The following is a 12,198-nucleotide window of genomic DNA, read 5'->3' on the forward strand; positions in this document are numbered from 1 at the left end:
AAAGTAAAAGTAGAAGTTAAAAAGTAAAATATAAGAAAAAGTGATAAAAAATAAATACAAAATTAAATTACATTAACACTTTGTCAAAAACAATATTGTAATGTCCCTTTCCAAGCAGGAGAAATAAAGCATATAGGAAAGTGGTTGAAGCTGTCCAAAATAAAGGTTTTATTGATCTTCTGTCTTAACTGGACAACGCAAATTCAGAAAAAAAATACAATAAAAAAAACGATGCCCATAAAAAACAAACTAAGAACAACCACATGTCAAACACCTCTTTATACCCGCAATGTACCTCTATAAAAATGAACTGAACTCCCTTAGCAATTTCCAAACCCCTAGCATCAGACTGGCCGCTTTATTTAAGAGTCGGAGATGTGGCTGCTCTGCCCTCCTCTCTCCACAGCACTCTAAGCAACCCCATTTGGCATGGCTTTTTAGGACACACTACTGCCTGGTGGTAATTCCTTTTCCAAACTGTTACAATATTATGAATTACTTTATCCTCTAACTTATATTCTATAAACAATGCATTTTCGCATTTCTGTTTACATTTGGGATATTTTTCTCTTTTCCATTTATTAGAAGATTCTCTTTCTTCTTGATTTTTATTATATGCAAGTCTTTTTTGTTCATTTTCTTTATCAGATCATCCCGCTCTTTTTCTATTGTGATCTAAAATTTGACATTCTTGAATAGATAATTTGCTTTTCTGCCTTGCCATTATAACTGACTACACTGAAGGGCAAGTTAGCACTGAGAGTGTCAAGGAGTGGTACAAAGACAGGATGTGCGCAGTAGGAGTAATGATTGGGCGAGCGATGTTAAGGGGAGTGGTCAAGGCTGAATAATGCGGACATGATGGAAAACGTTTTTAATACAATAGAGAGATAAAGATGGGTCTTGGGCTATGGCAACCCTACAGATATAAGCAAACACACGTTTAATTTCAATTATTAATTTTCACCTAGCAACAATAGTACTGTACACTACAGACATCACAATTCTCAATCATTTTGTGCTTTTGTGCACACTTGTTGATGAAAGAATCTGGCATCAAACACAGTTGTGGAAGAAGCTCAATCACAGCTAAACAGCTTGATCAGAAGTTAGCTATTTAGCTGAATAGTACAAATCACTGCTGTTTAAGCATAAGGTGGTCAACATACTTTATCCACTTGTGATTCATTTTACTTTAAACTAAACTTGTGCTTTCCCATTTAAAGTAAATATTGCTTCAATGCTTGAATTGCTTCAATTAACATTAAACCTTTTCATAAAATAAGTAATAGAACATTATGCATTTCTACAAATACTTCCATTAATGGACATTTTCAATACAAGTTTTCTCTTGCATACCAAAATCAAATAAAAAATTTCAGAAGGAACAGAACTCATTCATAATCCAAGGGCCACCTGTGTTCTGTTTACATTATTGTCACAGCCATGTATATATTTTGTTAACTTTTTCTTTGTCAGGAAAATGTGTACAAGAAAGACAGCTTTTTCTGTTTTTATTTTTTTCTTTTGGTACTCCTTTTTTCATTTTACCCTCAAAGAAAATATACAGTGCTTACGTTCTCCTATTATTAGGCATAAGCAGTATAAGATCTTGCTTATTAATGGTATAAAAGGCTCTGCAGCTACAAATATTGCAGTGAGATTACATGTCACCAGGACATATGACTGCTGGAAAGAACATATCAAATTCCTTTGTCTGCCTATTAAATACCATTGTGGAATGTTAAGGATCTAAAACAAACTGGAAAGAGAGAATAATTTACCTTGGATTAATAAAGGTAGATGATACAGCTTTACAGAAGACACAAAACAAAATAGACTTAAGGGAGAAAGAGAGAATGCGTGTGACAGTTAATCTATATCAACTATCGTAACCAAATTAAGAGTTGGAATATGGATACATAACAAGTGCAGTCAAAAATTCACATTTAAATGTGTTCGAAACCTTGTAAGAGATTAGTCATTTAAAGGGACAATAATGTCTTTCCAAAACTTTTTTTAGTAATTCTAAATTTTTTAGAAAAGCATTAAATATTTGATTCATATTGAGACTTGTTTCAACACTAAAGACAACACTCCTCGTTTCAAATCTTGCAGTTATGCTGCCACTGCAGTTTCTGACCATGCTCTTCCTGTCTTGGAGCTCATGATCATAGGCTCATTTCATTTACAGAGCAATTGGCAAGTTTTTGAACAACACATTTAGGAATAGTATAAGACATTACACTTTTCTGAGAACAACAAAACTGAGGCTTACAGTATCTATTTCCCTAATAACTTAGTCACAACACATGTAAAGTATATCATTACCCACATTAAACGAATGCAGTCTCCTAAGAAAAAAACAGACTATTCTGCCCTTTCTTATTAAGTCCTCTGTGTTATGAGGCCAGTCAAACTTGTCACTTATGTGAACCCACCCAAGTACTTTGAGGAGTGTAGCACTTCTACATTCACTCCCTGAATAGTGTGAGGACATACAGGCTTTTTAGTGCACTGAAAGTCAATAACCAGTTCCTTGATTTTGCAGATATAAAATTCTTTCTGCAACGAGAAACAAAGTTCTTCACCCAACTTTAATATTCTCATCCCCGCTATCGATACACCTATTTTGTGCAGAATCATCTAAGAATTTCTGCAAATGACATGACCCGATGTTGTTTTTGTAATATGAGGTGTACAGAGTAAAGAAAAAAAAAAAGACAGGACTGTTCTTTGTGGTGCTCCAGTGTTGTTCACATCTGTATCAGAGGCACAGTCCTTGAGCCTCACAAACTACGGTCTGCTGAACAGATAGTCCATTATCCAGGACACCACAGACATATTCAACTGTGTATCTCTGAGCTTACCCCATAACTTGAGCCCTGCATTAATAATTTCCCAAGGTTGTTTTGTATTTTTTTCTGAGCAAATTTCTTTACTGCATAGTATAAAAAGGGTAGCATTATTGCTTCAGTTAAATGACTGTGAAATTAAAATAAAGCTTTTCAGTGTGGGCTTGTATACCCATCTACTTCATCTAGGTTCAGTATGCAGTTGTTAAATTGAAATACCACTTTTTTAACACAACTCTAGATACTTTCTAAGTATGATACATTTATTTAATAAATATCAAAACTTGTATATTAATTCTTTATGCAGGGTCCCTTTCCTCAAATACGAAGATTCTGAGCTAAAAAAATTCATATTGAAGAATACGTAGTAATGATGTAATTGAGACAAGGGGGCTTTTTTTTTACTGCATTTAAACAACTGAACTGTGCATCACCTCTGTGGCAGTGATTTTATCTTGGAAACAGTATAATTAAAAACTGAAAACTTCGGAAAAACAGTTTCAATGTACCTTGCATCTTTGTTGTATCTATAGGTTTCATGCTATTACTTACCTGATGCATTTCCTGGGCAGCTTTTGAAAAGAGAGGAAAAATGTTATTGCATTAAAATAAAACTACATAAAAGCATAGCAAGTGATTGACTGCAAGGACCAATTGATGATTTCTCTCACCTCTCTCCATGGGCTCAGAAACTGGGTACGTGCATATCTGGTCAGCATGTTAATAATAACTACTTGACCCCATTCCTCAACATCCACCAAAAGGTTGCACAACTTTCTGTAATTTTTATGAATAAGATCTATGCGGTCTGGACAGACTTCTTCAAAAGCCATCACAACACTTCCAGCAACCAACTGTAGTAAAAAATAAAAAACAGAAAGAAAGCAAGAATATTACACGAAAAGAACTAAGCTTAAGAGAAAAAAAACACAAATGTTTAAACACATGCCACACTCAAATAAAAGATTAACCAACAAAGAAGCAGCATTTAGAGTTCTGTGAAAAAGTAATAACTTTAAACATAAAATGCAAGGAAAAAGGAGTAAAACCTAGTGAAAAGGAAACGGCACAAGATGCGTTTGTAATTTACTCAAAAATTGTAACTTTGGGTGCTGCATCTTGTTAGTGTTTCTGAGTAAATATAAAAACAATTTTCAGATTACTTAAAATGCAAAAACATCATGTTAGACTTAATTCTTAGAATACATTTATTAATAAAAGTCATTTTAACTAACTTAAAATGCATAACAGATAACCAAGACACAAGGTTGAAAGTACAACAAATATAAATATTATCTATAAATCACTAATTGACAGATTTTGTACACTGTGCATTTTAAATGCAAAACATCACATGAACATAAGTGTCTGCTGCCACAAAGGCAGGTCCAGAAACAACATTTTCAGAAGTGTCTAATAATAATATACTGTATACAGTGATTAATAACTTAGCCTGTATCACTGCTATACTTATCTGTGTGCAGTTAGAAGCAAGAACAAGTAATGCCATTGCATTTCCTGTTTTACAGTTTGGAGCACTTTGACCCTTTATATTTCACAAATCAATAAAAATAAATAATTTCATTATATGATGTATTGCTTATGAATGCATTTGACTCTTAGCTCTATAAATTGTTACTACCAATTGGACAGTTTAGTGAGGTCTTTAGTTTGGCCCAGCTGCAGTCACTCGCATCCTCTGGCAGACAGCCTAGAAGACGATCGAATTTGACCATAGAGGGGAAAAAAAGAGAAATATACTGTGCTTTGAGGCATTCAGCTCATTCGTGCATTGTTGCATTATTGCTTGGTCAAGGATGGAAGCACTGATTCAGTGGCACACTATTTAGATGATTTCTTGTTAGTTGGACAACCAAATGTCAGTCAGTGTGAAGTAATGTTGGATAGATTTTATGAGAACTAGAAGTTGGTGTGGTTCAAGATAAAACTGTTCATCCAAACACTTGCTTGTCATTTTTAGGTAACGAGATCAACACTGTTCTTGGTCTGTGTCATCTCCCACTTGATTATTTCATTGTGCTAAAGAATGAGGTTGGTAGGGTATGCTGAGTTAAAAAAAAGATCCAATCACTCTTTAATAAGCTGAACTTCATCTGCAAAGTCATATCTATGGTAGGAATTTTTAATAGAATGCTCAACTTTAGCACAAAGGGCATCGAAATGCAACATCACAAAATTAGGATTAATAGACAGCTAAGACAGAACTTGAAGGTTTGGGACAAATTTTTAAAGGGCTTCAATGGAGTTCTGGATGCAATACAAGTGACAAACTGATACAGAAAATACCCAATAACTGTCAATAATAAATATTTTTATGTACTAAAGTGCCTATTTTTGCACAGTACTCTATATTCAAATTATATTTGAATGGTGACATTCAGTCTGACAGCCCTAGCAGATGGCTATGGCTTGGAAGAGAAAACAGGACATTGAGGATCCCCACATATATCAGTGTAAAATAGTAGACAGCAATGTTATTTTAAAATTTCTCTACCAATGAGATATATAAACAGGCAAATGCATGCCCATGGACATTTTAATGAAGAACTCCTTGCACAGACTTGAACTGTTGAATTAGTTTAATGTAAATAACTTAATATGAATACTATAACACAAATAAAGTTACTCTCAACATTTACTCACTATCTATGGGCAACAGTTATAATTACAGTTTCTTATGGTGCTGCCAAGCAAAAAGACATAACATGGGTAAGAAAACAGGAAATGAAATAATTTCTATTGTTTTTTCATTGGCATATCTCCCAAGCTAAAAAGTTGGCTTTTTTCATAACCTAACCATGTCAAGCACCAATTCAAAATGTACAAAGTTAATTTGTGTAATGAAATTAGTCTCCCATAGCAAGAAAAATAAGATCTAAATACTGAAACATGGATGTTGTTTTCTGTGATTTGGTGTAATATCCAGCTATTCAGAACTATACTTTTCATTGCTGTATGTAATGCTTTTCATAAGCAATTGTTGGGGTGTATTTCTTACTGCCATTGCAGAAGTTGTTTATGTTGTTGAGACATCTCAAGGTGTAGGTGGTGACTTCTGATTTCCAATAAATCACTCTGCAATTGATATTAAGGTGAAGTTAAAATGATTAAGTCAGTTCCAAAATGTGGAGCATACAGTAATCCCTCGCTATATCGCACTTCGCCTTTCGCGGCTTCACTCCATCGCGGATTTTATATGTAAGCATATTTAAACATATATCGCGGATTTATTTGCTGGTTCACAGATTTCTGCGGACAATGGATCTTTTAATTTCTTGTACATGCTTCCTCAGTTGGTTTGCCCAGTTGATTTCATACAAGGGACGCTATTGGCAGATGGCTGAGAAGCTACCCAACTTACTTTTCTCCCTCTCTTGCGCTGAGTTTCTCTGATCCTGACATAGGGGGATTGAGCAGGGGGGCTGTTCGCAAACCTAGACGATACGGACGCTCGTCTAAAAATGCTGAAAGATTATCTTCACGTTGCTACCTTCTGTGCAAGCTGCTTCCTGAAGCGACATGCTGCACGGTGCTTCGCATACTTAAAAGCTCAAAGGGCACGTATTGATTTTTCACTGTTTGTTTTTATCTGTCTCTCTCTATCTCTCTCTCTCTCCCTGCTCCTGACGGAGGGGGTGTGAGCTGCCGCCTTTCAACAGCTTTGTGCCGCAGTGCTTCGCATACTTAAAAGCCAAACAGCCCTATTGATTTGTTTGCTTTTCTCTCTCTCTCTGACATGCTCTGCTCCTGACTCGCACTCCTTTGAAGAGGAAGATATGTTTGCATTCTTTTAATTGTGAGACGGAACTGTCATCTCTGTCTTGTCATGGAGCACAGTTTAAACTTTTGAAAAAGAGACAAATGTTTGTTTGCAGTGTTTGAATAAAGTTCCTGTCTCTCTACAACCTCCTGTGTTTCTGCGCAAATCTGTGATCCAAGCATGACAATATAAAAATGACCATATAAACATATGGTTTCTACTTCGCGGATTTTCTTATTTCGTGGGTGGCTCTGGAACGCAACCCCTGCGATGGAGGAGGGATTACTGTATTGGTGTGTGCATTTCTCCAATCACGTTTAACACACAACTGATTTCCCCATTGAAAGAAAACATACAAACAGGTCTACATCAGATAAAAGTGATTTTGGGTTTCATTTGTGGGATTTGAAAAAGACATTTTAACTTGGCAAATTAATTAGCAGTTTTGCCTTCGGCAATACCACCAATTAATCCGATAATTCAGCAAGACTCCTACTTTATTAACCTTACCTTTCTCTGTTGCAGGAGGCGGGTCTCCAACCATTAGACTTGTATCAAGGTAACTGAGGCACACTTGTTTTAAGAAACAGAATAATGTAACTTATTAATAAATATAAGGACTATAGAACTATTCAAGAATGGATGCAGACAAGTATGTAACACATAGGGTGACTGTTTACTGGTAGAGTTCGACTTTATCTTGGAACAGATAAATCGTTTATAATACCAAGTCTTTATGGATGATGTCCGATGTTGTGTGTTGTTGCTGCTTTGTTGCTGCTCTGGGTTCAAGTGGAAGATTCTAGATGCACTGGAGTGAACTTTCTCTTTGCTGCATGATCCTTGTCAATGCTGTGCTGCTGCTTCCTCAGCTTGCCATCTTAAGGAAAAAGCATTACTCATTCTGGCCCAAGAGCTTAGATGCTGAAGTTTCCTTCTTCTCAGCCTTGTCAGAATACAGCACACAGCTTTGACTTGACAGACTAGGTCTCAACTTCTGGTCCACCAAGGTAAGAGTTTGTCGAATTCATCTCTCCAAGCAAGTGGCTTATAACTTTTCAGCTCAGAGATCAGGATTCATATGTTTTCTGTCATTTTGGGGAGTTCCCCCTCCCTGAGGGAATCCCAAGGAAAGTACCCAGAAAGAATCCCTGAACTTCTCTCAACTTGCCATTCTCTTGTCGCTTCTCAAGTTTGACAGATGGGTTGCATATGGTTTTAAAGAAAGACTGAACCTTCTCCTGGCTGGATTAAAATCACTTCCAGTTACAAAACTAGTGTTTTCTAGGTTCCTCTGTTCATCTTACTTGTCATTCCTTGACTTATGGGTCTTTGTTCTTGCATGAGTCCATTTCACAACTAAAGAGGTCTATAGTGGGGCCTCTACAAAAAAATGTGAGGTCACTTCTGATTCACACATTTAGAGTAGTTGAACGTATTAAAGGCTGATGAATGGAAAGCAAAAATAAAGATAGATAAGAAGAAAACACCTTAATCAGAGGCAAAATCATTTGTGACTGAAAGTACAGTGATCTTAATATAATAGTACAAGATCGATTACCTAACTTTTTTTTTTTTTTTTTTAAATACCATTATGATGGTTTCATATTTACCTGGAAATCCATGATCTCTGAAGTAAAGAAAGAGGCAAAATGATCAGGTGAAGACAGAAGCATTAGAAGCTTAGCAAAGAGCTGAAGCTATACAAAAGTAGTCAATGATGATGGAAAAACATGATCTCTTTGCTAACAGGACAAATGATAAAGTAGAAGGAAGACAGTACTATATTTCAAAACATGACAACTGACCCTAACCCCCATGGGCTAGAGGATAGCAAAGTAGGATGACAGACTAGAATACTGCTCACTTCAACTAGAATAATATACCAAAAATTATACAGTGGATACTTTGTAAGTACTGCATAAAACATGTTGCTATCTTTTAAAGCATTTAAAATATTTTCAAATACGCTTTTAAAAGCTATAGTTGATTTTTTTTTATTATAGCACTAAATCTAATAGAAACATCTCACAGTTAAATACCATAAAGTTCTGGCTATGCTGTAATTTTGCATTTTGCTCTTTTTTGCTTATCGCTATAAGTCTAAGACTAAGAACAACATATCTATTTCCATATATATACAATTTGGTGATTATAATACCAAGGTTTTTGCATCAAGCTTTTTAACTGTAAATGATTTTAAACTCATGGTTTATTTTAATATTTTACACCCATTTCTAAGCCTCCAGTGACAAAAAGGCAATTAAAGGAAACATACCATTTCAGAAAATGATCAGATGAACTGAATTTTGCATTTTCAGTTATTCTCACAGTTACACTAAATTTTTTAATATGCAGCCGGCATTAGACTCAGAAGAAAAGCTCTCGGAATATAGTTTACTTATTATAATAGACTAGCTTCGGGCTCTAAGGGGATTTCATGCATTACCCATCAGCATAAAACGTGAACTTGCATTTATTGTCTTCAGTCTTGTTGATGTTCTGGTATCCGCTAGGCACAGCAAGAATAATAATGAACTGCACAACAGGTAATACATTTTTATTGAACAAGAAAATTTGAATGTGGCTTTAAGTGTATGTTCCTTTCTTTTCTATGCTATTATGAATATGCTTAACACAACTAAGACTGATTTACTTAGCAAAACTAAGACTGAAGAAAGAAACATTTAAAGAAAAAGCTTTCTATCCTGCTTAAAACAATAAAACAGGGCTTTTGCAGTGTGGTACACAGATCATCCACTAGAAATGTAAAGTTAACACATGGAAGAGATGTTTATTGGCGATAAAACTAGAAAGTACAACTTTCAAGGGTATGATCTACGCTTTGGAATAGTCTTGTAATCAAAGCCAAGTTCAATGTTTAAAAAACTGTGCACATTTTAGACATAGTTTACAGACAAGTAGACTGTTCGCAACAAATGTGCCACATAAATTTTGATCAGGTTTGAATCTACCTACATTTGTGAGTCAGGACTTTCAAGCATGAATCCCATTAAAAAATTCAACTTGCAACACATACAGAGAAAAGCATCTAAACATGTGTATAAGACTACCTTTGGCAAAGTCACAATAGACCTATAAGGTCACACGACCCACTAACAAGTGAGACTAGTAATGTTCATTATATTTAGGGCAATAATTACTTTTAATTGGTTAATTCTCTTTCATGATACAGGTTAAATAAATGCACATTTATAGCATGAACCTGATGAACAATATAGAAGGGAAAGCAAAAAAATAAATTTCTCTTGTTAAAAAATACTGTAATTACAATGCTTGTATATGGCCTGCTGGCCCTGGTTCTGGTCATTTTACAAAGGTGGCCTTTATGGTAAGAACTTTGAGAATCCATGTACTTGTACTACAGTATCAGTTTTTAATTTCTGACCATTTGTTGTTATCGTTTCCTATCTTTTAATTTTTTGACACTTCTTGAAGCTGGTCCCTCTCCACACCAAGTTTTATCTCTCACTACATGCATCTTTTAAATTCACATTTATGTTAGCCTAGAATGCTCACCTTTAGCCATTGCAAAACTTCAATTCCATATTGTCTATGACATGCACTGCTTCAGGCTGCCTGTTTTTATACTAACTAAATAGCTGAGAAGTTAATATTGAGCACTGGCTGTAACCTGGGGGTTTGAAACCAAATTAACAACATTGGATGCAGATTTTAGTATTTTTCACATAAATATTTTAATGAAATAAATGTGGTCATTGTAACAGGGAATTACACTAACAAGAGACTACTGGCCATAGGTGGTGTACTGTATCTTTCACTTTAGCAAATTGGTCTTGGTATGAAAAAACTAAGTAACACTGACATACATGAAACATGTTTACTTACTGTAAATATTTTAATGATTTTTTTAAATTAAATCAATTTAACTAAATCTATATAATTTGATTTTTTCTGCAGCTGATGAAACTAAATACTGTAAGTAGATTTTACTATTATGATAACTTAAAATGTTATTTTGTATAATGCAGCTATTTATTTGTAAAAAGTCCTTCTATTTCAGTGACGGGGCAAAATTTACCCAGTAAAATACACTTTTCCTACCTCCTAACAAATACAACCAAACAAACTGTAACTATAACAATGACAATAAAATAGACTATATGCACACGGTAGTGTTAACATACTTCCAGTGAAATCTTGGCCAACTCAATCACTTCCCTTGTCCGCACTGCAGCTGTGATTTTTGTTTAGTAGCAAGAATGTACAAGGAAATGAATTTTAACTTTCAGTATTCAGATAGTTCTACAGCTGAACACTGTGTGTACCTTTATGCTCCGCTTCCAAAAAGTACAAGAACATACTTTTCATACCTTTCAAGTAAAGAGAGTCCCTTTGCAGAGAACAGATATGTGATTTTTCATAAGCCAGGGTCCACTTTCAAGACCAAGAGTTTGGAATAGGAGAAAGTGACTGGACTGAGGAGGACACTGGGCAAGGAGGAGGATGATAAAAACCTCAAGGACAACAACTACAGTTCAGCTACGAATCCAGTAATTGTCAACCTAGCACTTGATGAAAACATGGCTCATTTGTCCCATTTAAATTCACAGTAGGCACCAGGTTTTAATATGTCTGGATCTTAAGTTTGTAATTGTGGATGTAGCTTGAAACATATAGTTTAAAGCTATGACAAAGCCCCACGACAATGGGTCCTTCCATGGAGTCTCTGGCACCCGCTAGCGCTAATAATGTACCCAAGGGAGAACACAAGACACAAAGCAAGGGGTAGGTTTAACTGTAAAGTGCTTTTATTAAAACAATCCAGTGTCCAAAAACTGTACAGTGCTCCAATCCAATAAATAAATATTCCTTTTAAAATCAAGTGCTCATGGAGGTTAAAAATAATCAATCCAATAAATATTCCTTTATAAGCAAGGACAAAAAACAGTGCAGGGAGCTGTCCATAAAAACATGAGCCCTAGTGAAGAAGCTCGCTAACACAGAAAGTGAGTGTGCATATTGCCTATCGATGTGCATAAGCTATGAACTGGCAATATTACTCCATACATTACCATTTTAGTTTAGCAGTTAATTAAACTTTTTGTCTATGGGTTAAAATATCTGATTTTAACAAAAAAAGACACCAAAGATATATGTTTTTGTCTATTTCTTCTCCTAAACTTAACGCAAATATTATAAAAGCCTTTAAAAAAGAACTTGTAAATGATAGTCTTCACGGTGCTCCATGAAACATGCAATAGCTTCTAAATTCTGCAATCTCCACATCTTCATATGTGATTTTATCATTTTATTGTTTAGATTAATTTTGCAAGTTATCCAAAATCCAAGTGTATACACATACTCTATCTATCCTGAATGTGCACCACATGTACAAAATTAATTAAAAAAAAAAAAAAAAATGAAAAGATGACCACAATCACCAACATCATGCTGGCAGATGTCTTCAAATTCATCAGCTCACAATAGCAAGGAAGACAAATAGAAAAGAAAAATCCGTACCTGATACTTTGAGCACAATTTTCACTGCTATATCTGTATATAATAAACATGAAAGAA

General features: G+C 35.0%; 1 protein-coding gene across 2 annotated transcripts in view; it reads right to left on the bottom strand.

Moving 5' to 3' along the window:
* Nucleotides 1-12,198, bottom strand: part of ap3b1a (adaptor related protein complex 3 subunit beta 1a) — a 318,566-nt gene that overhangs the window by 222,374 nt on the left and 83,994 nt on the right. For both annotated transcript variants that reach the window (XM_028805706.2, XM_028805707.2), the window contains exon 7: nt 3,527-3,709. In XM_028805706.2, the coding sequence (XP_028661539.1) occupies nt 3,527-3,709 (183 nt within the window). The remainder of the gene's footprint in view (nt 1-3,526; nt 3,710-12,198) is intronic.

Source organism: Erpetoichthys calabaricus, chromosome 7 (genome assembly GCF_900747795.2).
Source record: "Erpetoichthys calabaricus chromosome 7, fErpCal1.3, whole genome shotgun sequence".
NCBI classification, from domain to species: Eukaryota; Metazoa; Chordata; class Cladistia; order Polypteriformes; family Polypteridae; genus Erpetoichthys; species Erpetoichthys calabaricus.